The 26,627-nt window shown below is 45.2% G+C and overlaps 1 protein-coding gene across 2 annotated transcripts in view; it reads left to right on the top strand.

Annotated features, from left to right (window-relative positions):
- SHROOM2 (shroom family member 2) overlaps positions 1-26,627 on the top strand; it is a 191,039-nt gene that overhangs the window by 68,730 nt on the left and 95,682 nt on the right. For both annotated transcript variants that reach the window (XM_070750847.1, XM_070750846.1), the window contains exon 2: positions 25,256-25,407. In XM_070750847.1, coding sequence (XP_070606948.1) covers positions 25,256-25,407 — 152 coding nt within the window. The remainder of the gene's footprint in view (positions 1-25,255; positions 25,408-26,627) is intronic.

Here is a 26,627-nt window from a genome sequence, read left to right as displayed (position 1 = left end):
TCTGTCTGTCTGTCTCTCTCTCTTTCTCTCTCTCTCTTGCTCTCTTTCTTTCTTTTTCTCTCTCTCTCTTTTTATGTCTCTCTTTCTCTCTCTCTCTGTCTCCCTTCCTCTTTCCTTTCTATCTCTCCCTCCCTCCCTCTTTCCTCCCTCCCTCTTTCCTTTATCTCTCCCTCCCTCTTTCCTTTCTATCTCTCCCTCCCTCCCTCTTTCCTCCCTCCCTCTTTCCTTTCTATCTCTCCCTCCCTCTTTCCTTTCTATCTTTCTCTCTGTCCCTCAGCGGCGGCAAAGAAGAAGGAAGGCAGGCTGCAGAGGGCACCGAGGACAAGAGCGCTCGCTCGCTCCCTCGCCCTCTGACTTCTCTCCCTCACTGCTGAAGGGACGAGTGCGGGCACGAGCGCGCACCGGGGCCCGCTGCAAGGAGGGGTTTTTTGCTTTTTTTCCCCCTTCCTCCGCCTCATGGGAGAGAGAGAGAGAGAAAGAGCAGCACCCTGTCGGTTCCGAGCGCAGCCAGGGAAAGCGGCCTCGAACCAAGTGCGAACTGCGGGATGCGGCAAAGGACTCCTTGCCAACCAAAAAAGGGTGGGGGTGGCGCAGGCAAAGCCTGGGAGGCGGGGAAGGGAAGAGCGGGAGACCCCCAGACAGAACGGCTGAGGGGAAGGAAAGACAGAAGGAGGGAGGGATTGAGAAGCGAAGCCAGGGAGGGCTGAGAGAAAAGGGGAGCGGCGCGCGCGCGAGAGGGGCAGGGCGGGCATTCCCGAAACGGATGGAGAAAGCCCTCTCTCGCAGCGAAAGCGCTCCCAGCCAGGGGACTGCAAAAGAGGGCTTTCTCCGTCCGTTTCGGGAATGCCCGCCCCGCCCCTCTCACAGCCCCCTGGCTGGGAGCGCTTTCGTCCCGAGGAGCTGAAGCCGCCGCTGCCACCGCCGCGAGAGAAGTCGCGGCCCAAGGCAGGGGGCGGAGGAGGAGGAGAGGGGGCAGATCGGGCGGGAAGCTTCGCGGCACACCTGACCATGTCTTGCGGCACACCGATTGGGAAACGCTGCGTTAGAAGATCACAAAGAAAGAGGAGGACTTGGCCTCCCAAATTGGAAATTATATTATTATGCCACTGCCCTAACATGGATAAAAGACTGGTTAACCTTGGACAATCAAAGGTTACTTAATTTGGAAGGCCATGATTTAATGTTAGGCTGGCATGCCTTTATATGGTATGATAAGATTAAAACACATTCATATTTTAAAAATAATATAATTAGAAAAGCATTGATAGATGTATGGATCGAAATAAAGAAAAATCACTCTTTAGTAATGCCAGAATGGATCTCACCTATAGAAGCCATCACGCATCCGAACTTAGCAAAGGAAGGTAAGATTTGCAAATATAGGGATTTACTTGACAATCAATTAAAACTCAGAACAAAACAAGAGTTGCAGGAATTAGGTATTGTGTTAGATTGGTGGCAATCCACACAGATTAGCTCCAGATATCAAATGGATGTAAAAACTTATATCTTCAGAAAAGAAAACAATGTATTAAGTAAATTATTACTTCAAAATCAAGTAAAGATCATTGGAAATGTATATAAATACTTAATAAATCATAGAACAATAGGGTGGATATTAAAAGACAACATGATCAGTTGGTGCAAAAATTTTGGCAAAGAAATAGATTTAGAAACATGGGAAAAGATTTGGGTATATAATTGGAAAATAACAAAATCAATTTCTTTTAAAGAAAATCAAATTAAGATGTTCTATAGATGGCACCTTCCACCATATAGAATTTCCAAAATGTTCCCAACAGTTTCACCTATATGTTGGAAATGTAAAAAAGAAATTGGCACATATTACCACGTATGGTGGACATGTTTAGAGGCAAAAGAATACTGGAGTAAAGTAGAGAAATGGATAAATGAAATAACAAAGGAGAAGATTTAAAAATCTCCTGAATTTTTCTTATTGGGTATTTCAAATATTAAGTATAAAAAAGAAATTTATTATTTAATAATACATATATTGGTTGCGGCAAGAATTACATTTGCACAGAAATGGAAAGATAAGGAAATACCAAAGGACACAGAAGTTTATAAAAAAGTTATGGAATGTGCAGAATTAGATATGATGACAAAACGCTTGAATAATCAAGTAGAAACAGAATATTATAAAATATGGAATAAATGGTGGGATTTTAAAAATAAAATTACAAGTTTAACAAGAATTTATAACTTTTTGAACTTATAGTTTTGAAATTTTATAAGTTAGAATTTAATAGTATAAAAAAGGTTCATAGTAGAATAAATTTAGACATGCTATTTGCTATATTATATGTTTTTGAATAAGTATTTTACAGACAAAGCAATTAACATATAGAGTCAAATTTAATAAATATCTAATATAAATGTACTATTATTTTTCTATTGATCTGACTATAGTTAGGTTTGTATTTTTTGTAGTAGTTAGACTTCTAAGATAAGCGGAGCAATGGCAGGTCCTTGAGTGTTCAATATTGTGTGTTTAAAAAAAAATATTTTTTTTAAAAAGAAAATGGTTCTTAAGAAGAGGCAAAAAAATCTTATCTAGAAAAGTTCTTAAGTAGAGGCGTTCTTAGGTGCCATTGTACAGTGATTCAGACAGTGCTCAAATATTGAGGGACTTCAGGAGAAGAAATGGTATACTAAGGAAGTTTCCACATTTTGTGGAGCTGACAATTGCAGGCTCTGTTCTCACTAAGCTGCGCGCGACTGCCTGCGCACACCCCAAAACACACCCGCATGCACCCTTTTCCAAGGGCACGCAAGGAGCCATGGCTGCCCCCGCGCCTCCGCCCCCTTCGCGCCCCTAGCTTCTCGCCGCTGCCCCCCGCCCGCCCGATCCGCCTCTCTTTCTCCTCCTCCGCTTCCCGCCTTGGGGTGTGGCTCCTCTGGCAGCAGGAATGCCCGCCCCTCTCGCAGTCCCTTCGCCGAGAGCGCTTTTGTCCCGGGCACTCAGCGAGGGGGCTGCAGGAGAGGTGGGGCAAGCATTCTTACAGCAGAGACCGGCAAAGGTGATTTTCAATTTCGGGCGCGCAGCTGCGCGCGCTCCCCATCCCCCTGCCAGCCCGCTCAGAACATTCAAAATAAGAAAAACCTTCACTTTCGCCAGTCTCCACTGTGAAAAGAACGGAGATAGAACGAGAGAGAGTGAGAGCAACAGACAGAGCAAGATAGAGAGAAAGTGAGAGAGAGAGAAAGAGGGGGGAGAGAAAGAGATAGCAAGAGAGAGAGAGAACAAAGAGAGAAAGAGTGAGAGATAGAAAAGAGAGAAAGAGTGTGAGAGAGAGAAAGCAAGAGAGAGAGAGAGAAAGAAAACAAGAAAGAAAGTGAGAAAGAGAGAGAGAGAAAGAGGGGGAGAGAGAGAAAGAAAGAGAGAGTGAGAGAGAGAGAGGAAGAAAGCAAGAGAGAAACAGAAGAGTGGAAGGAAGAGAGAGAGAGAAATGATAGAAAAAAGGGCAGAAAAAAGAGAAATGAGAAAATGATTGAGGCAGAGAATGACAGGAAAGAGAGAGAAACAGAGAGAGAAGTGACTCTTGATTTAAAGCAGCGTTTCCCAACCAGTGTGCCGCGGCACACTAGTGTGCCGCGAGACACGGCCAGGTGTGCCGCGAAGCTCCTAGGGAAGCTCCAGCTGGGTGGGGCACTGCAGGTGCCGACCTGGAGCTCCCGCTCGCAGCTGTCCCCCGGCTCCTGCTCGATGCCGTGGTTTTCGGCGCTCTCCTGCTGGGCCCCAAAGAAGGAAGGCAGGAAGAAGGAGAGCTTCATTCTTCGCGCCTTTTTCTCGCCTTCCTTCTTTGGGGCCCAGCAGGAGAGTGCCAGAAACCGCAGCATCAGGCAGGAGCCGAGGGACAGCTGCGAGTGGGAGCCCCAGATCGGAGGCACCGGCAGTGCCCCGCCCAGCTGGAGCTTCTCTGGCGTCGGCGGCAAGTGTCCTTTGGGGCCCGGCGGGAGGGCACTGGCGGTGGGAGCGGGGGGGGGCTGAAGCGGCCGCAGGCAGTCACGGGGAGATGGCGGCAGCGAGAGGGAGCTCCAGGCGGCGGCGAGAGGGAGCTCTCTCTCTCTCTCTCTCAGCTGACTGCAAGCGGGAGCCCTGACGGTGGCGGTTGGACGTGCTGCTGGACGCTGTACATGCTAGCGCTGCAGGCCTAGCATATACGGCGTCCAGCAGCCTGTCCAGCTGCCACCGTCAGGGCTCCCGCTTGCAGTCAGCTGAGAGAGAGAGAAAGAAAGAGAGACATATAAGAGAGGCAGAGAGAGAACGAGAGACAGCAAGAGAGGCAGAGAAAGAGAGACAGAGCGAGAAAGAGATACAGCAAGAGAGGCAGAGAAAGAGAGATAGAGAAAGAGAGAGAGAAAGAGAGACATAGCAAGAGAGGCAGAGAGAGAGAGAAAGAAAGAGAGACATAGCAAGAGAAAAAGAGAGACTTAGCAAGAGAGGCAGAGAGAGAGAGAAAGAGAGAGAAAGAAAGAGAGATAGCAAGAGAGGCAAAGAGAAAGAAAGAGACATATAGCAAGAGACAATGAAAGAGAGAGAGAGAGCAAGAAAGAGAGAAAAAAGCAAGAAAGAGATAGCAAGAGACACAGAGAGAGAGAGAGAGAGAGCAAGGGAGAGAGAAAGACATAGAGGAAGGGAAGGAGGGAGAGAGAAAGAGAGCAAAAAAGAGAGGAAGAAAGAAAGAGGGATGGAGAGAGAGATAGAAGGGAAGGAAGGAAAAGAGAGAAAGAGGGAGAAATAGAGCGAAAGGGAGGAAGAGAGAGGTTTTTTTGTCCAAACTTTTCTTTAGCCCCCCCCCCCCTTTCAATGTTCCCCAGGATTTTGAAAATATGAATAATGTGCCACGGCTCAAAAAAGGTTGGGAAACACTGATTTAAAGCATATGGTAAAAGCACTTAAATAATAACAGAGGGAAAAAAACCCAGCCCTCACCTGTTTTTATTAATAGTTATGTTTTTGGTTTTGCTGGTTGTTTTAGTTTTAATAGTAATGGATTTTGGTTTTTTTAAATTATTAATTTCTTTTAATAAAAATGAAGGGATTTTTTTTCTTATTCATTCATTCATTCATTCATTTATTTATTTATTTCTATGCCGCCCAGTCCCAAGGGGACTGCCGCTCAGACACTATACTTTTCCTCCCACACCGAAAAAAAATTAGGCGGAACATTGATTGCAGCTAAGAACAAAGAATCTACAAGTAAATTGAATCAAGGAATTCTCTCTGGAGAAAGAGAAGATACAATTTGTGCTCCTCACAAGGAAACTGCAAGGCAGCATTCTCTTGAAGTTGAGAGAACTGGCAGGCAAAATAATTGTCTATTTTTGCTCCAGGCTTACTCAGAGCCTTCAAAAGACATTTGTTTGCACTTCCTTTGCTAATCTTCTTTGGAAATTGTTTATTAATTGTTTTAAAACGGTAGACACCTTCAAAATGACAAGGTAAGAAGCACTAGGTGAATGCCTTAAATATTTAATATAAAAATATTAAACTATAAACTTTATAAAGTCAAGATGAACAGCAAAAGCAAGAAAATATTTTGGCTATTGCAAGTTTTAAACTGATTAAGTAAGCAGAAAATATTAATTAAGTGCTTATTTCAATATTAAGGCTCTGAAATTAATTTTAAAGAATAAATGAGAAAGAGCAGAGAAAGAACTTTTATTTTAGATAGTAGAAATATAACAGTCAATGGCATTTAGAGATTTTGTTGAAGAATGGCAATGGGCAATGTTAGATTGCCAGCTATATTATGAGTTTTCTGTCCCCAGAAGAAGCATCGGCCATCTTGAAGGACAGCCTCGTGGCGTCGGCCATTTTGGAGGCTGCATCGTGGGCCGATGCCTGGTTTGGAGTCACAGGGGGCGTAGAGATTTGGGACCCCCCCTTTTGGATACAGGGGGGAATCTTCCTGGGCGGTTACCTTTCCTCTCTGGGGGGTTTTTCCCCTGTTTCGGCCTTGGGTGGCCTGGTGCCGGGGGGGGGTACGGCCTTGCAGGCCTGGTTGGGGCCTTCAGCCTCTTAGGCCTAGGGGCCCAGGGGGTGAGCTCTCTGCTCACACTTAAGGTTTCTTTCTGCCTTACAAGGCAGAATCTGCCAGAGCAATTTCCAGTAAGGGGGTTTTGAATCTTTGATTTCACTTTGCTATTTGACTCTTCATCTCAATGGCTCCCGAAAGGCAGAAGCCTCTACCTCCACCCAAGGAGACGGGGGCGAGGCCTAGGAGAGCCATGAGACCTTTGGTCAGGGCCCGGCTGGCGCAAGAGGAGGCCCAAGTCAGGGTCAGGCGGGGGGGTAGGATGAGGGATCCCCCTTTGACTGAGTCTAATCTACCTGCTCATTCTTGGTCCAGGATAATTGAGAGGTTGGATGACTTGGATGAATGCTGGAGGTCGGTGTACGGGCCTGGGGGCACCATCCCATCAGCTCCAGCGGCCCTTGGCAGGCCACCAGGTGAACAAGCGGCCCAGACCGGGCAGATGACAACGGCGCCTGGCTCAGCAGGAGCTGGGTCTTCGTGGATGGCTTCTACCCCTTTGGGGTCAGGTGAGGCAGCACTGCACCCAACACTCACACCGCCCCTCCCTCTGGCCGGGCAGGCTCTTGTGCCACCGGGTTTTGGGAGTGGGGTTAACACCATGGGTAGTCCAGCCCTTACCTGCAGCCAGGCGTGGGCTTTTCCCACTGCTACTGTGGTGGCCCAGGCCTCTTTGACGGCTTCAGTGCCCTCGACAGGGTCGGGTGAGGGTACCATGGGGATTTCCATGGTGCCAGACCCCTTGGCTCCAGTACAGGGTCGGGTGAGGGTACCATGGGGATTTCCATGGTGCCAGACCCCTTGGCTCCAGTACGGGCAGTAGTTGGGAATGGGTAACCCCCATTCCTTGGGGGTTACCCTCCACACCTTTAGGCTTTCACCTGCATCCCTCCATTGGGGAGCGGATTTGGAAGGGAAAATATGTGGATCTATTCTCCCTTCTGAATAGAAAAGTCCCTAAGAAGGAGAAAGTGGATGAGGCTAAGGCAGACAAGCCCAAAAAGGACAGGGTTAACAAGTGTTTCAGCTCATGGCTGTACGCCTTTTTTAACCTACATGTCAGTTGTCATTCAGAGGGAGCCCGCATGGGCTGCCTCTATGCTGAAGTACATTAACCTTATCGCACATGCTCATTTTGAGTACAAAGGCACGGTTTGGCGTCAATATGACGAGGCATTTAGAATGTGCGTTGCCTTTGATTCCATACTTCCATGGGGCATGGTTGTCCCGGATTTGTGGTTCAATGCGACCCAGTTTGCATGGGCCGGGGGGGCGACCGCACAGATAGCGGTCACTACATGGAGGACGAACCAGCGGCGACACCTGCGGCCCGGGCAATTGGGAAGGTGCAGCGAAGCTTGCCCCTCCTTGTCAGGAGTTTGCAGCCAAGGGGGCGTGTTTTCATCCCCTATGCAGGTTCAGACACGTGTGTGGGAACTGTGGGGGCTCCCATGCCACCAGCGCTTGCACTAGGCCCAAAGGGGGCAAAGGTAAGAAGGATGGGGTGGAGCCGGCTAAACGTGTCCGCCCTCACCAGTTCTTCGGGTGTCCCCGTTGGGGGTGGTTCCCAAGAAGGCCAGTGGCGAATTTAGGTTGATTCGCCACTTGTCCTTCCCAAAGGGAGAATCAGTGAACGATTTCATTCCTGATGAACTTTGCTCAGTCCGCTATGCGTCTTTTGATGCAGCGGTGGCCAGGGTTCAGGAAGTGTGGGGTGGAAGCCCTTATGGGTCAATGCGACATTAAGTCGGCATTCCGGCTCCTTCCCATACACCCAGATGATTTCGAGCTTCTGGGCTTCTACTTCGAAGGTGGCTATTGTGTGGACAGAGCATTGCCTATGGGCTGCTCCATATCTTACTCTCTGTTTGAGAGCTTTAGCACCTTTTTGGAGTGGGCGCTCAGGAGGCGCTCTGGTCTGGGTGCTGCCATTCATTCCCTCGATGACTTCCTGTTGGCAGGGCCTGCGCATTCGGAGCAATGTTTAGCTCTGATGTCGGCCTTTGAAGCCCTTTGCGCTCATTTGGGGGTCCCTAGGCCCCCGAGAAGACCGAAGGTCCCGCCACCAGGATTACCTTTTTTGGGTATTGGACTTTGTCGAGCAATCTTGTAGATTGCCCTTAGTACAGCTAATTAAGTTCCAGGGTAAATTGGACCAAGTGTTGGCTAGCCGTAAGGTGACCCTTCGCCAGCTTCAGGAATGGGCCAGGCTACTTAATTTGCCTGCTGGGTGGTGGCTCCCGGCAGGGCCATTTCCCGGTGTGTGTACATGGCGATGAAGGGGCTCCGTTTGCCCCATCATCGAACACGATTATTTGCTGGGGTCAGGAATGACCTACATGTCTGGCGGGTCTTCTTAGCCCACTTCAGTGGTCTGTCCTGGAGGCACGGGCTTCTTTTGGAAGCTGAGTTGCTATTGTGATCGGACGCCGCGGGGACCTGTGGGTTTGGGGTTATGTTAGGCGACCAGTAGTGCCTCCGGAATGGAGGGCCTCTTCAGTGGTCAAGGATTTGACCTTCTTAGAGCTCTTCCCATTGGGGGTAGCTTTAGAGATCTGGGGGGAGCAATTTGGGGACAAAACTGCACTTTTGGTGTGACAACCTGGCTGTAGTCCACGTTGTGAATGCCTTGTCTTAAAAATGATAGGGTCATGCAGCTTGTCCGCCATTTTGTGCACAGGTCTTTGTCTCTAAATGCTTTGTTTTTGGCCTGGCACGTTCCCGGGCTTGATATTGGGATTGCTGATGCCTTGTCGCGTGGTCAGCTGTCCAGGATTCCTTCCCCTGCTATCTGAGGAACCTAGCTGGGCTCCCGAGCAGTAGATGATCGAGGCAGGTAGGGCCATGGCCCTCTCAGTAGCGCCCAGCCCCTTGAGGTTTTATCAGAATTCAAGTACCGAGTTTCTTTCGGAATTTGATAGTCTAGGGTCACCCGCATACCTGGCCCCTCACGGCTGATCACTTGATAGATTTTTGCGTTCTGCTTAAGCAGCGCGGCCTGTCGGTAAACACTATTAGGCTAGACTGGCAGGCCTGGCTTTTCTTTCTAAGGCCAGGGGCTTTCATGACCCCTCTGGCGATTTCCGTATTTGGAAGATGCTGGAAGAGTGGGCGAGGAAACGACCTAGCCCCTGGTAGACAGTAGTCAGGCACTAACTGTGCAGCAGCTGTCCCTCATTAATGGTCTTGGGATCAGCCTGTGCGCCTCTCTGTCCGAGACTCGCCCTTTTAGGCAGTGGCCAATGTGATGTTTTAATGGCCCTTCCAGTGAGCGAGGCTTGAGCCTCCTCTAAGGGGGTAGGTTGCTTAGAGCCTTTCCAGTTCTTGGACCTTCAATTTGAGGGTAGGCGAGACAATCTAAAACCAGTGGTGTAGGGGGGCAGGATTGAGTTACAACAGCCACCAATCAGTCTGTCTGTCCGGTGGCGCCCCTTTCCTCCTTTTGTACTATGAGATGAGCGGGTCAGGGGTACCTTGTTAATCACTTCCCCGCCAGCAAATTTTGGGCAACTCGACCGGGGTGCTAGTTGCAGCTGGTCTGGCCCCGGCCCTCTGCTCCAGAGTGGGCACTACTATGGGGTTAAACCCAGGTGGCTAGTCTTGCACATGGGGCAATGGCTTAACTGTAGGTGGCCTGGCATGGAATTGTCTGGCCTGCGAAGACCTGCGGCTCTTCGCCTAGATGGCGGTTGCCTGTCATTGAATAGTCAGGCTCGCGAAGACCTGTGGCTCTTCGCTTCATTTGCTGGTTGCCTGTCATCGAATTGTCAGGCTGCGAAGACCTGCGGTTCTTCGCATTGTGTACTGGTTGCTTGGCATTGAATTGCCAGGCCTGCGAAGACCTGCGGCTCTTCGCCTTGATGGTGGTTGCCTGTCATTGAATAGTCAGGCTTGCGAAGACCTGCGGCTCTTCGCCTCATTTGCTGGTTGCCTGTCATTGAATTGTCAGGCTGCGAAGACCTGCGGTACTTCGCATTGTGTACTGGTTGCCTGGCATTGAATTGCCAGGCCCGTGAGGACCTGCGGCTCTTCGCCTAGTTGGCCAGCCACACAAGTGGCAGGTCTGAAATCCTTCCACGGATTTTGAGAGACACCATTTCCCCTAGCGCCATTTATAAGGTCAGGTGAAAGGTGTATAGGGCCTTTGGCAAACTGGTTAGAGAGTTGGGTGGGGTAGTGGTTTCCCATCCCGATATTGCTTTTGTTCAGCCGTGGCTTCACCGCGCTGACGGCGTTCACCTGTCAGAACAGGAGAACGCCATCTTTTACAGGACCCGCAGAGGTCCCTGAGCGAGCTGGTGCAGGTGTAGGGGGGAGTCGGAGGGCCAAGATAGAGATCTGACACCCCTCCGTGGCAGGTTAGGGGCGGAAATTGGGTGGTGTTTAGCAACTGCGTGTTCTCCGTTGGGCATCTTTGGGGATGATTGACAGGTTCTCTCCAAAGGCTCATGGTGCCTTTAGTTCGATGTAAGCAATTGGGGGAACCTGTCTTTGGGTCCCGCCCATTTCTATCGGCGAGACCTCCCACATGCAGGTGCATGGCTGGGATCCAGGTGAGGGCGGGGCCCTTCACCTGGATCAGCATGGAGCTATGCCCATAGTTGCCTCAGACTTTTTCTGATGTCATTTCCGCCCTGAAAGTAATTGTTTGACCCTGCGGGTCCTTGTTAGGTTTAGTTAAATTTATGCTAATTTAATGAATAAATTATGCAAATTTAATTAATAAAATTACCCAGTTTTAAATCCAGCTCTCTGTGTCTGTGTCGTTACTCCGCCTCTGCTGCAATTGTAGAGAGCAAGGTGGGTAAGACTTCATTACTCTACGTGCAAGAAAAATCTCCCAAAATTAAGAAGGAAATAAAAGTGCCAACTCAAGAGAGTAATTGAAATAGTTTTTCCTTCTGGATTTATAAAAGAGACTTGTTAAAATTTTCAAGAAACTTGAGGCAGAGGATAATGATAATTAAATTAATTAAAGAGCAAGATAGTTTCGTGTAAAAAGGCAGGAATATAAAAATCGGCTTATTTGATCAGAATTAAAATGAGACATGTTGTTACATGGGGGAGTTCTTTCTGGACTTGCTGACACCTGGACTAGAAAAGATATTGTGTACAATGTTGGATTTGCTTACAATTAAGAGCAGATAAGTTTTATATTTATTAATCATGATTATTTTAGCTCACTGTTTGCACTTTTGGATGATAACTGGATTGGAAAAGTTGGTTTATTGGGTTTGCCTATAGTTTTGTTATAGGATGAAGAGTCTTATATTTGCTAAGCAAAAGAAAATGAAGTGGTACTTAATATTGTTCAGTTATAATTATTAGAAAGCTAGTTACTACACTCCTGGTGCTCTACATTGAACTCTGATTCTTTATAAAGTTTATCTACAGGCAGTATCTTGCCATTTGAATGATTTCCTTCAAGTTCTTCTTTTCTTAGTAAGCATATCCACCTCTTTAACCATTTCTCAAAGACTTGATTTTCATATGCAATGCCACCTAGTTGCACTTCTATTAAATCCAGCACAATTGTGAAATCCAGCAGATTCCATCAAATGTTGATCTTGCATTCCATAGGAAGTAAAATAAATACAAACCGGTCCTAGCATTTTCCCTTATTTTGGAGACGTGCAGTTTCAAAGTAATTTCTGTTAAATATGTAAAAAATCAAATCAACCCAGGTCCAGTTGAGATTTGTGATTCAGTCAGATTCAGTAAAAGTGAACTGCTGTGACCAAAATGTTATTGAATCATCATATTCATGTATTTATTGAATTAAAGATGTTATTAAACAGGATTGCTTTTGAACCAAAACTTCAGGTTTAATCTTCCCACAGATTTCATTTGCTCTAACATTAGCTTCTGTTTTGTTTTTAGTTTTACAATGAATGAATGAATGAATGAATGAATGAATAAAGTGGTTCAAAATACCGATTAATACTGTTTTAGTATTGCAATGTTTTCATTTACTACTTTCCTGAAATAGATTGTAAGAAATATAAATTTCCATCATGAAGTATATATCTAGCATAAGTGAAAATGCTGTAGTTAAAATACAAATACAAATCACAAATGTTAACCACATTTAAAAAAAAAAAAACTTTTGTTCAGAGTTTTCAAAATTAAGAATTAGAAAAAAACATGGGTATTAAATTAAATATTGGATTTCAAATTTTTTTCATAATATTTCAGCTTTTGCAACCTGGGTGGCAAGCTTGATATTTAACAAGAAATGTTTTAATGTTTTTGGAAAGAAGTTCACAAGTATTTTTTAAAACATGAGAGGATAAAAAAGTAGTTGAGTAATTTTTCATATGATGTTTTGAACTATAAAACCATTGAAATGAATGTTTAAACTGTTGTAAACATGTAATCTTGTAAAAATGTTTAAACATGTAACTATAGCTAAAAAATTTGTGTATTTCAGAATTCAAATATTTCAGGGTTTTTAAAAAAAATGATTCAGAATGTACAACGTAATTTTTTAAAGAGGAAAAAGTAGTTCATAGAAAATACATGATTTGATTTTACCTTCAGCTTTTGCTTATTAACATTTCCTTTCACTGGCCAGTTCTCTACATTTTATCAAGATTACAATTTCAGATATTTTTCTTTGGCATTAGCAGTAACATTAGAAAAGTCTGTAGACATAATTTCAGAACTCTTCCTCACCCAGGCAGATTTACTATACTACTGTTCTTGTAGAAATTGTTATATACCAATAAAGGAGAATATTTGCAGTTCAAAGGGGTAGGCAAAGTTGACTCTTCTGTGACATGTGGACTTCAACTCCCAGAATTCCTGAGCTAGCATGATGGGGTCAGGAATTCTGGGAGTTGAAGTCTACAAATCATAGAAGAGCCAACTTTGCCTACCCCTGTTTTAGACAAACTCAGAAACTTCAGGAATCAGAACTTTTCACCGCCTTTCCACCCAGGAAAGCAAATGGCTTTCTTTAGTGAGTGCAGTGATGGAGAAGCGGCAAGTAGGCTCCCCAGGCTGACCGGCATGGAATTTCCAGCAGCTTGTGGAGGGTACTTGAGTCACTGCCCCGGTCCTGGTGCATACTTGTTGGTGGCGATTACTTAACCATGTCAGCACTGTTTGCACTCGAAATGAGTCTGCCCTTTTTCCTTGGAGGGGCTGGATCCATGGAATGGAGTCTCCTGCAGCAACAGAGAACAGCAAGGAAACCGTGAGTGGGGAAGAAATGGGTTTGCTCCAAGCAAACACTCCTCAGCCCCCAAATTGGCAATAACAGGAGCAGAGGTTCTAATCAGTACAAAAGTACTTTCCTCCAGAAAGGCCACTATGGCCGAGGGGAAGGACACACAAAGGCGTCAGAAGGCCCTGGATAAAGAGAGTGCCAAGACTGAAAGGGAAACGGAGCAGCAGAGGCCATTTCCTGTGCTTTTTAGACTCTGCTGTGATAGCCACTGTTTGAGGCCAGGCAAACAAGATCATCCACAATCTCCAAAGAAGCAAGATAGTATAGTTATATACAGTGATACGTTGTCTTACAAATGTAATGGTTCCGGGACGAGATTCTTAAGGTGAAAAGTTTGTAAGACGAAACAATGTTGCCTATAGGAATCAATGGAAAAGCGATTAATGCGTGCAAGCCCAAAATTCACCCCTTTTGCCAGCCGAAGTGCCCGTTTTTGCGCTGCTGGGATTCCCCTGAGGCTCCCCTCCATGGGAAATCCCACCTCCGGACTTCCGTTGCCAGCGAAGCGCCCGTTTTTGCCCTGCTGGGATTTCCCTGCTGGGATTCCCCTGTGGCATCACAAAAACATGGGAGTCCAGAGGTGGGGTTTCCCATGGAAGGAAGCCTCAGGGGAATCCCAGCTGCACAAAAACATGTGCTTCGCTGGCAATGGAAGTCCGGAGGCGGGGCATCCCAGCGGTGGCGGTGGGTTTGTAAGGTGAAAATAGTTTGTAAGAAGAGGCAAAAAAATCTTAAATCACGGGTTTGTATCTCGAAAAGTTTGTATAACAAGGCGTTTGTAAGATGAGGTATCACTGTATTTGGGGGGGGGAAAGAGGATTCTCAATAATATACAGTAGAGCAGGACTATCAAAATCACAGGCTGTATGCATCACATGCTGGCCACACCCATGCCCAGTTTAGCAAAGGAGGAAAATGATGCCATTGTGACGCTATGAGTTTGATACTTCTGTAGTAGAGCATTTTCTCAGCCCAGCAAGTTTAAATAGTGTGGACTTCAGCAATTATAAGTTGATTTTTACAATTTAGAATGTTCTTTAATTATAATATTCATCTTGTTAATATGCCATCCAAATCACCCAAATTAGTTCACACAAGATGGGAACAATAATTTTAAATCAATATTTCCTCTTCCCAATATTTATTTGTTTATTAGAGTTTTACGTTGCCTAACTTACCTAGAAGTGACCCTATGCATATCTATATATATTGGGACTTTATTAACAAAATTTCCAGCTAGCATCAATAAAGCCAATTCTGAGAATTGAAATCAAAAAAGAAAAGGAGCAAATGGGAGGTCTAGATTTTGTCCATTAAAAACAACAGCTATCAAACATTAATATTTAACCCAGATACGCTAAATCTATTTTTAGTTGTATGAGATATTAGGGCGGTAGAGGTCATTTATATCTGATAACAAAGCAATGCTGACAACTGAGGATCATATTCCAGCATAAGATAATAATGAAAAGGAAAAGAAATATGTGAATCTTCCAAAGACTATAACTTGATACAAAGTCATCATTCCATGTGACACTAGACAATGTGTGACATAGCTTGCTTGTTCATGTTAATTAGTCATTAAAGGAATGTGGTCATTTTTGATTAATAACAAATGCTGATCAGTAAATGGATCTTTTTTTGTCTTTTGAGATTACAGCAGCTCTATTAGTCTTTTATCTGTTTAAATCTGCAGATCTTCCCTTTCCTCCTGTTCCTTTTATGTTGTCAGTATTTGAAAATAGATTTGTAACTATTCTTGGAATGTTCTACATTATTGTTTAATGAAGTTTGTTTTCCTTGTGGGGATTACCAACCTTCCCCTCATCAGTTTAAGGATTTATAGCACTTTGTTACAATTCTATTCAGAAATCAACTTTCTTTGTACATGGCATGTCATATTTATTTGATCAGTGATTTAAAAGCTGTAGATCAATGTTAACCATTTTAATAAATAGCTGTGGGACATGAATTCAGGTGAGTTTATTTCAGAAAATGCTATCATGTTTATGTTTTCAATGTACAGCATTTTATGAAATGATAAATTCAAAAATTAAGGAAACAGTATAATATTGGGTAAGACTAAACTTGTAAAATACAGAAACATAAATAAGTTACTTTCTAAGCTTGTAGAAAGCTTTCTGCAACTAAGTGACCATTAATTTGATTGATAACTAATAGTAACTCATTTTATCAGTAAATCTATAACAAATTCTGAATGTATATACTGTACTAGGAATTTCCATGTCCAGAAATGAGGTTTAGGCATGAAATCATCTCCATTTTTTCAAAACATTTATTGAAATTAACATTTGTATCTCAATTTCAATTGTGTTGATATTATATTTACCTCTTCTTTGATAACTAACATATTATCAATGTCTGTTCAGTCCATGAAAGTCTTGTATCATCAGTGTAATAGCTGCTAGCTTACAAATTAAATCATCTTTTTCTTCTAGCTTTGGCTGAAACACAGCATATGAAATTTTATTTTCAATATGGTCTTTTATGCTGATGGGTAACACTCATAGGTAGTTGTATATTTACAGAAAGTTGATTTTTTAAAATTAACCAGCTGATAACCCAGTGTTGTCTAGTTATTTATAGTCAAAAGAAACATTTGTCTGACAGGGAGCTATTGGCCCTTCTTCCCCCTACTCCCTTGCCCATCATCCCTGCCCTCTCCCTTCCCCCTCCCATGTACTCCTTTCCTGCCCTTTCTACGATCCTGGCATTTTTCCCCATATCCATCTGGAGCACTGTCTGCCTCTGACATTGTCTGACAGGGAGCTATTGGCTTTTCTTCCCCCTACTCCCATGCCCATCATTCCTTCTCTGTTCCGTCCTCCTCTCATGTGCTTCTCTTTGCCTCCTCATTTACAATCCTGGCACTTTGCCCTAAATCCATCAGGTACTTCCCCATTGGTCCACTGGAGGGCAAATGTCATGGCTGGCTTTCCAGAGGAAGCTTGAAAGTAACTGACATTGCAAACAATTGCTGATCTAGATGCCACACTTGCTATCCTTAATGGCCATACTCAGTCTCTTTGTTTCCAAGACCCATTATTATATTTGTAATTATATATATATATATATATATAATTACAAATATAATAAAAACTAATATATTTTTTAAAGGTGCAGAAAGAAAAAATATAATAAAGAAAAAATAAAGATATAGTAAGAAAAAGAAGAAATACGAAAAAAAATGACTCTTCTCTTACCAAAAGTAAGAAAAAGTTATCACTTTCTCTTAAAATACAGCAAATACCGGTAATCTCTTCTTCCCAAAGCCCATCTTTTATCTATCTAAACAAATCCTTAAAGCCTCATTGTTTCAACCCTGAGGCCAACAAAAGAGTTGCCAGAGATAACAACTTATCTGTTTTTAACCTTGATTAAATAAACCATATTTGATTTATATTCCTTCCTTTCACTTTAACTATCTTGATTGTTAGTGCCTTTAAGTCTTCCCTTCAAGATGTCCTAGAAGTTGATTTCTTGCATATCTTTCCCCATTCCTCTTCAAAATTCTTCAAAGCTCTAACAAGACTTTTTAAAATCCTATTGGAAAATTATCCAAGCCACTCTCTTGTTTTGTTAATATTCTTTTAATTATTATGACAGTTTGTAACCTTTGTATGTCCAATGTAATTATCTTTTTGCAATTCATTTTTGTAACCTGTCATTTTTTAATCCACTTTAAAAATAGTCTCAACCATATCAGGTAAAATTCATTCTATAACATATTTTAACAGAATTTATCTATAAAGGCAGACAAAATTAATTTCAAGGTCCAAAAATATTCTTCAGTATGCCCAATGTTAAAATAATTTGCTTCTTCCTATTAGTTGAATTTAACTATTGTTCTTCCTAATCTTTTGTTCCTCCTATTTTCCTCTGGCATCCAATTTTTAAAATTTTATCTTCTTTTTTAAAAAGTATTTTCCTATAGGAAATATTCTTTAAAATTAATTCCAAAAATCTCCTTTTAGATTTATTTGTGCCCTTAGTCTATTTAAAAAATAAAGTGATCCCTCATTTTCCATGGGGGATGCATTCCAAGACCACCCACGAAAAATGAAAAACCACAAAGTAGAGATGTTATATTTTCATAAATATAACATAAAAAAACGTAAAAAGCATGGCACCCCCTCCACCAATGCCGCTCGCCCCTCCACCGCCTGCCCCTCGCCCAGCGCCTTAAACCAGGAGAGAAGGGGAGCAGACGTGTGTGTTCTGACGCTGATGCCACCCCCTCCTAAGAGGAGGTGGGCTGTCTAGCAGAAGCTGAACTGGGTGAAGCAGGCGGAGGAGGAGGAAGCCTGTCCCCTAGCAGCTGGACCCATGACTATGGCCGTGTTCTGCTACGCACTCAACAACTTAGTGATCATGAAGAAGAGTGGCGAGGAAGAGGAGGAGGAGAGGACGAAGGGCGGGGGCTGCTGAGTAGGAGGAGGCAGGAGCAAGATCCTGCCTGCCATGCGCAGACCAGGGCCACCCGAAGCCATCCGGGGAAGCGAGAGGCACAGCAGCTATTGCCCTTCGCCTCTGGGCAGCAGTGGCGATGGCCATCCTGGCGGCTCCCCCCCCCAATGCATTCCTCTTCCTGCCAGCTGAGCTGCTGTGGCCCGTGGAGTAGGCTCCATTTCTCCAGTCCACTCAAGAGCTCGGCAGCCCCATCTAGACCAGCCCCCAGAGCCGGTCTCCTTCGCCCGGCTGGAAAGAGGCTTGCGGGACGTCCCCAGTCCTCCGGTGGGAGTTGCAGAACATGTTTGAAAATCTGCGGCTTGGACGCAGGAGGGCAGCTCGGGATTCCTCTCTCTCTCTTCTCCCCCTCCCCCACCGCTGTCGCCTCTCCTTCTGAAGCTTCCAGGCTTCCCCAAGAAAAGAAAAGCCACGGCTTGTCTTCCATGCTTGCCCCCGGGGGAGGGACAAATTGGGAAAACCCGTGATGTTCAAAAAAACCCGCAGAGTATTTTTAAAATTAATATTTTTTGAAAAACCGTGGTATAGGCCATTCGCAAAGTTCGAACCCGCGAAAATCGAGGGGACACTGTACTCCTTTTTCTATTTATTCCAAAAACATTTTAAAATCATTAAATTTTAATTTTGAATGTCTTTCACTAAGGATTGAAAAAAAATTGCCCAGTCTTGTAAAATTTGTCAATCCAAAGGTTCATAATAGCTGAAAGGGAGTTAGCGATAATAAGCTATTTTCAAAAGTGATTAGAAAGGTAATATGCAAAACCAGTATCCTCTTAATAGTCCCAACCATGATTTGAGAAAAATGGCTATTCCCTCATGTCCCAGAGCTCTAAACCTGCAGTCTCCTCATAAGGAGCAACTGTCTGGAGCTCAAATCTTCTCCTTGTCCCAACACAAATTACGAAGACATGATATACTTGTCAGTTCTTTCTTCTGCCACAGTCATGGGCTTAAAATTTTGTTGAGCAGTCTTCAGTTTGCCATTTCTTTCCTGGAAATCTAGAAAGCTGCCTTTTTAAAATTGTAAAATTACTTTCTACAGTACTTTGAGTACTGTATATAGTTTGTACTTCGTGCCAAAAGAGGACATTGGTTTTTGTTGGACAGTCTGTCTTCTCAAAATAAATAATTCAGTTTTGTGCATTGAGAATATTAGGAAGTTAATCAATTAGAAAAATATGAAGGACATTTTAACTTAAGGATATCAGTTTTATGTATATGTTAGTAGATAATAAAATTATTAATAATAATCTATTAAATTTTTATGGCTACTCATGTCACAGGTGATTCCAGGCAACATACAACCAAAAATATAAATCCACAAACATGTCTAAAATAATCATGTAAAAGGTTTTTTATATTTTGTATTTTGACTATATCTGGAATAAAATAATATATCAGTAAATCATATAAAAATGTTTTTTTTAAACATAAAACACATAAAAGATTAGATCTGCATTGGAGCGGGAATCTCTATTATAAACATACTCCCCTTTAAAAGCTATGTAACTTATCCCTTGTATGCCTTATCCATTCTCTGCATATTGTGACTGTTTTTTCATATTAGGTTTGCAGATAAGTTGTAGAAATTGTTTTTATTTTAAATCTAGGAGCATTTCTACAATGGATAGTTTAATCAAGTTTAGAAGTAATATTTCTTTCTAAAAGGCTGTACTATATATCTTCATGTTTTTATTAAGCTCACTGAAATTCCACTTTCTGTTCTGTTAAACAAAACAAGATTCCAACCAATGACTTGGTTTTTGCTTTTGTTTGGTTTGTTTTTGCCTTCAGAAGTTCTTTCTTGGTCTGTTTGGTAAATATTATGAAGAAAGAACATATATTGCTTTACTTCAAATGTTATATTTATTATTAAATTCAAAAAGGCAGTTGTGCAACAAACTTTGTTGAGGTGTATGGCAATAAACAGTTCCTCCCACCCTCTTTCAGGCAAATATATATATAATATGGTGTGTTTCAGAATGAAGCAAAAAATTGTCAGAAGCAAGAGAAAAAAGTATAATACAGTGGTACCTCAAGATACGAACCCCTTGTCTTACGAACAACTCGTGATACGAACCCGGGGTTCAGAAAAAAATTGCCTTTTCTTACGAACTTTTTTCGAGTTACGAACGCCAAACCCGAACTTCCGGGTTCGGCGTTGGGAGGCTCCTAGGAAGCCGCCCGGCTGTTTTAAAAGGTGACAGCCGGGCTGGGGGGCTTCCCAACAACCTCCCGAACCCCGAACTCTTGCCGAACTTCCGGGTTCGGGGTTGGGGGGGGTGCTGGGAAGCCCCCCAGCCCGGCTGTCACCTTTAAAAACAGCCGGGGGGCTTCCCAGCAGCCTCCCGAAGCCGAACGCGGAAGTTCGGGTTTGGCGTTTGGCTTCGGGAGGCTGCTGGGGAGCCGCCTGGCTGTTTTAAAAGGTCACAGCCGGGCTGGGGCGCTTGCCAGCAGCCCCGACTCCCCGCCGCTCACCCATGGCCGGCAGAAGATCGCTCTTGCCTGGCTTCCCCGCGAGGCATCAGGTCAGCATTCTGTGCGGGTGGGCGGCGGGGAAGCCGGCGGCTGTGGCAGCTGCTGCAGGAGGCTTTCCCCCTCCTCGTCCGCCGCCCGCCCGCCCAGAATGCTGACCTGATGCCTCGTGTGAAGCCGGGCAAGAGCGATCTTCTGCCGGCCATGGGCGAGCTACAATAGGCTTCCACGTCCTTCGCCCGTGCCTGGCGGGAGGTGAAGAGTGCTTTGCCCAGTGCAAAGTTGACAGCAAGCAGCTCCGCAGTCGCCGAAGGAGGCTTAACCGCACCCCTCTGTCCCACCCATCGCCCGTGGCCAGCAGAAGAGCGGGGATAGGCAGGAGGAAGTTATGCCGGATACGGGCGATGGGTGGGACAGAGGGGTGGGGTTAAGCCTCCTTTGGCGGCTGGGGAGCTGCGCGGCTTTGCCTTTTGCTGGGAGGGCAAGTGAAGCGCCGGATCTCCTGCCTTTTGCCCAGCCAAACCCCCAAATGTCTCCGCTGTAGCAGCTGCTACAATAGACTTCCACGCCTTTCGTCCGTGCCTGGCGGGAGGTGAAGAGTGCTTTGCCCAGTGCAAAGTTGACAGCAAGCAGCTCCGCAGTCGCCAAAGGAGGCTTAACCCCACCCCTCTGTCCCACCCATCGCCCGTGGCCGGCATAACTTCCTCCTGCCTATCCCCGCTCTTCTGCTGGCCACGGGTGATGGGTGGGACAGAGGGGTGTGGTTAAGCCTCCTTCGGCGACTGCGGAACTGCGCGGCTTTGCCTTTTGCTGGGAGGGCAAGTGAAGCGCCGGATCACCCATCGCCCGTGGCCGGCATAACCTCCTCCTGCCTATCCCCGCTCTTCTGCTGGCCACGGGCGATGGGTGGGACAGAGGGGTGGGGTTAAGCCTCCTTCGGCGACTGCGGAGCTGCTTGCTGTCAACTTTGCACTGGGCAAAGCACTCTTCACCTCCCGCCAGGCACGGACGAAAGGCGTGGAAGTCTATTGTAGCAGCTGCTACAGCGGAGACATTTGGGGGTTTGGCTGGGCAAAAGGCAGGAGATCCGGCACTTCACTTGCCCTCCCAGCAAAAGGCAAAGCCGCGCAGTTCCGCAGTCGCCGAAGGAGGCTTAACCACACCCCTCTGTCCCACCCATCGCCCGTGGCCAGCAGAAGAGCGGAGATAGGCAGGAGGAGGTTATGCCGGCCACGGGCGATGGGTGGGACAGAGGGGTGGGGTTAAGCCTCCTTTGGCGACTGCGGAGCTGCTTGCTGTCAACTTTGCACTGGGCAAAGCACTCTTCACCTCCCGCCAGGCACGGACGAAAGGCGTGGAAGTCTATTGTAGCAGCTGCTACAGCGGAGACATTTGGGTGGGGGGGGAGGCAGGAGGCAGGAGATCCGGCCCTTCACTTGCCCTCCCAGCAAAAGGCAAAGCCGCGCAGCTCCCCAGCCGCCAAAGGAGGCTTAACCCCACCCCTCTGTCCCACCCATCGCCCGTATCCGGCATAACTTCCTCCTGCCTGTCCCCGCTCTGGCAGAAGAGCAGGGGCAGGCAGGAGGCAGTCTTTAACATGCCGCAGAGGCTCTGGAGCGCCGCCTGGTCTTCGCAGCACTGGCTTTCGCCCTTGTTGCATTCGCGAGCTTTCATTCCCAGGAAGCTCTCCGAGCTCGGGAAGGATCCCACGGTCAGTCGGCTGCAGGCGGGAGGAAGGCGAATGCGGTCCGGAGGCTGGGAGGGAGGCGGAGAAAGGGATCAATGTAAAAGCGCTGGGCTGGGAACGTCTTTGGCCAATTAGCTCCTGGAGCGTGGAGGCTGCCTCCCTCCTCCTCCCGTATTCCGCCTCCCTTCCCTTTGAGTCATTGCAGCCGGACAGTAACTGTCTACCCAATCCACCCATGAGGCTCCCTCTGGGCAGTCTGCACTGTCTCTCTCCCCCCCCCGGTCTCCCCCCTCCTCTACCCACCCCCGAACGATCTGAATGCCGGCAGCAATGAGGCAAAAGGGGTGAGTTTTCTGCTTGCACGCATTAATCGCTTTCCCATTGATTCCTATGGGAAACATTGTTTCATCTTACGAACTTTTCACCTTACGAACCTCCTCCCGTCACCAATTAAGTTCGTATCATGAGGTATCACTGTAGTTACAAGAAAATGGGGTAAAAGTCTGTGTTGTATTATTTTTTCCTATAAAGGTTTCTTTAGAGAACTAACACATTAAATGTACTTCATTGCATTGTTCCAGCTATTATTTTCTCCATATAGCAGGGTTTCTCAAATTGTTAGGTGTTAGCAGTGAAGGGCTATCAAAATTTTTACTACCACACTATGGGCGTGGCTTATGCAGGACGCCCTGCATTTTCTTTCAACATCTTTCAGTGCAAGTTGGGTGCTTTGGGGTGGAGCTCCATTTTCGCTACCCCACTGCGTCCCCCCCATCTGGGCAGTAGCCCATCCTGGGTGTTAGCTCCTGTAGAGCATCTGAAGGCCATGACTAAAGGGACCTTTTCCCACTTCTGGCTGATACACTCAGGGAATGACAACTTGGCTTCAGTAATTCATGTTCTTTATTACAAGGAATGTCAGCATTTTGATATCAATGATGTGATAGGTTTTGATTACGTAGTTATCTAATCCAGTGTTTCCCAACCTTGGCAATTTGAAGATACTTGGACTTCAACTCCCAGAATTCCCCAGCCAGCTGGCTGGGGAATTCTGGGAGTTGAAGTCCAGATATCTTCAAGTTGCCACGGTTGGGAAACACTGATCTAATTGATGCTTAATTCCAATAAGATAAGTGCAGTGTGATTTGTGGGAATATTTACCGTATTTTTCGCTCTATAAGACGCACCTGCTGATAAGACGCACCTAGATTTTAGAGGAGGAAAATAGAAAAAAAATATTTTGAGCCAAAAAGGGGAGAGGAAGAGAGGAAGGAGTGAAAGAAGGGAGCGAGGGAGGGAAGAAGGGAGGAAGGAAAAGGAAAGCAAGAAATGGAGGGAGGAAAGGAAGGAAAGAAAGAAAGAAAGAAAGAAGGGAAGGGAAGGGAAGGGAAGGGACAGGAACAGAGGAAGGAAGCAAGGAAACTTATGAAAGGGGAGAGTAAGAGAGGAAGGACTGAAGGGAGGGAGGGAAGAAGGTAGGAAGGAGAAAGAAAAGAAGAAATAGAGGAAGGGAAGGTAAAAGAGAGAAAGAAAAAGAGCAAGAAAGAAAGCAAGAAAGAAAGAGAGAAAGAAAGAAAATGAAAGAGAAATAAAAATAGAGAGGGGGAATGAAAGAAATGGAATGAGGGAAGGAAGGAGAGAAAGAAAGCAAGAGAAAGAAAAAAGAATGAAAGAGCAAGAGAGCAAGAGAGAAAAAGAAAGAAGGAAAGAAAGAAAGAAAGAAAGAAAGGCAACTTCAAAGAAAGGCTCACTGAGCATCTCTCCTCTCTCTCTTTCTATCTCTCTTTCTTTCTCTTCCTTTCTCTCTCTCCTCTTTCTTTATCTCCTCTCTCTCCCTCCCTCTCTTTCTCTCCCCCCTCTCTCCCCCTTTCCCTCTCTCTCTCTCTCTCTTGCTATCTCTCCCCCCCTCTCCCTCTCTCTCCCCCCCTCTCCCTCTCTCTTTCTCTCTCTCCCTCTCTTGCTATCTCTCCCCCTCTCCCACTCTCTTTCTCCCTCTCTTTCTCTCTCTCCCCCTCTCTCTTTCTCTCTCTCTCCCCCTCTTTCTCTCTCTTCTTCTCACTTTCTCTCTCTTGTTTCCTTTCTGTCTGGGCAGATGGCTGCCTTCTGCCTTGGGGCGCGATTCGCCCCCTCTCCTCCTCCGCCGCCGCCTTCTGCCTTGGGGCGCAATCCGCCCCCTCTCCTCCTCCGCCGCTTCCTGCCTTGGGCGAGCAATCCCGGAGTCCGGGACTGTGTGGCTTTGCGCCATGAAGAGGAAACGGCTCCGGCAGCAGGGAAAAGTCGGCCGTTTTCTCTTCATGGCGTAAAGCCACCCTGTCCCGGACTCCCGGATTGCTCGCCCAAGGCAGGGGGCGGCGGAGGAGGAGAGGGGGCGGATCACGCCCCAAGGCAGAAGGCAGCGACGTTGGAGAGGGGGCAGATTGCGCCCCAAGGCAGGAGGAGGCAGCGGAGGAGAGGAGGCAGATCGCGCCCCAACGCAGGAGGTGGCAGAGGAGGAGAGGAGGCGGATCGGGCGGGCAATAGGGCAGCGTGGAGAAGCCAGGGGCGCATTTGGCCGGAGGCACTGTGGGGAGGCAGGGGCGGCCGCGGCTCCCTTTACTCCTACTGCCACACCTCCCCGCCCCCGCCCCCGCCCACCTCCCCGCGGGCTGGCAGGGGGATGGGGAGCGCGCGCCCGTGGAAAAGGGCGCTCGGGTGTATTTGGGGGTGCACGCCTGCTCACGGGCGCAGCTTACGGGGAACGGTGGGCCAGGCAGCAGCTAGCCAGCCAGCCGGCGGGATGGCGCTTCCGAATTCGCAGCCTCCCCCCCCTTCCCTGCCTGCATCTTCGCTCCATAAGACGAGGCTGATTTTTCATCCTACTTTGGGAGGAAAAAAACTGCGTCTTATGGAGCGAAAAATACGGTATATTGGGATGAATGTCTCACTTTCTGTGATGGAAGCAGATATTTATAACACTTTTAAGTTTGGAATTGCTGCCTACTTGGATAAAGTAACTGCATGTGAGTTTTACTTCTTAAAATGGTGTTATAAAGGACTTTTGGACAAGAAAATTTAACCACGGTGCCCTTCATAGCGTCCCGATGAACTGTTTAAATGCCTTTTCCTTACTTTTACTTTTACTTTCACCTCCCAGAGTAACTTGTTAGTAACATATAAATTAAATAAATAAAATGCTTCTTTTATACACTATTGTCAAGTCGGCGGATGGATTTCCGTGAGATAAACAGGCAGAACATAAGTGTTTTTAAAATAAACACTTAAACTATGTAAACAGAGTTGACAGTTATTTTTTCCCTCTTTTATATTTTTCAGATTGAAGAAGGTAGCAAAGCTGCAGCTGTGGATAAATTGCTGGCGGGAGATGAGATTGTCAGCATCAATGACATTAACCTCTCTGGCTTCAGGCAAGAAGCAATCTGCTTGGTGAAAGGCTCACACAAGTTTTTAAAGCTTGTCGTAAAAAGGTAAGATCACTATATGTAGTAGCAAAAACTGAAATCAAGTTTTGTTTGGATATTATTAATTTATTGATAAGGAATACTTTTTATAGAAATATTTTTGTCACTTCACAAATTTTTGTGTGCATTTTCTAAGGTAACAACTCTACTGTAATGTATTTTATTTTTAAATTGTTTCAGAAAGCTCGTCCACAGTTTTGAGGAAATGCATTTCATATGTTGAAATGATGCTTTATCAGATATTGTGGATTTAATAATTGAATGATTGTAGGAAATATTCCTTCTCATTCATTTTAAGGTTATAAAATATGATATTCATATCTCCATTGCAGTTTGTATGTGTATAGGTTTCTGCTTATAAGGCACTTTATCTCACTTTGCAAAACTGTCCATGTATTCAATCTACAGTTCTAATATTCCTAATAACCAATAGCTTCAGAAGTTTGGGGTCTGTTGTCTCTGCGTATATTGAGAATACCTTATTAAGTAGAATTATAGGACAATATGGCTATATGTAAAGAATGAAGTTTGCATCCTAAAGAAATTATGTTAACATAAATCCAATGCATTTCAAGACTATAAGAGGTATAGGCAAATATAAGTTAATCAGAAAGATGGAAAGAGAAAGACTAGCATATAATGCCTTTAATTTCTGTGTATTGCAGTGCACAGATTTTATGCACTGTAACTAGATTATCAATCTCCTATCCATTTGTATATTGTCTCAAGGGTGCAGTGACTCCAGAAACTTACACAATAAAATTGGCACATCAAGTGGCACACAAAAGCAAAAGTAAATAAAAAAACATACAGGAAATACCTGTAATTCAATAAGTAAGGTTATAGAGTTTATGGAGTCAGTTGGAGAACAGCCATCTGGTTCAGTTCTATAATTAGGCCATATACTACCTTCCTTCTGAGCATCTAGGGAAAAATTTTCTATCAGTCTTCAATCCTTGTTATTTAGAGATCAGTCTTGTATGTTAGAATGTGTTAAAAATTATTAAAGAATTATAAAAGAAAATCATGAGCAATAGGTTCTCTTGTTTAATATTTACCCATTGTCCTTAAAGAAAGCAGAATAAGATATCTAAACAATCAACTTTTTGCACTGCTGTTTCCAACAATTTGGAGAGCCGTAAAAAGAGGAGAGAGAGGAGGAAAATTCAAAGTCAGCAGGGAACAAAGAACGTGCCATTATATTGTATCAAATGTCATTTTACTTA

Source organism: Erythrolamprus reginae, chromosome 4 (genome assembly GCF_031021105.1).
Source record: "Erythrolamprus reginae isolate rEryReg1 chromosome 4, rEryReg1.hap1, whole genome shotgun sequence".
Lineage (NCBI taxonomy): Eukaryota > Metazoa > Chordata > Lepidosauria > Squamata > Dipsadidae > Erythrolamprus > Erythrolamprus reginae.
The sequence above is the reverse complement of the archived record's forward strand: the minus strand, read 5'-3'. Positions and strand labels throughout refer to the sequence as shown.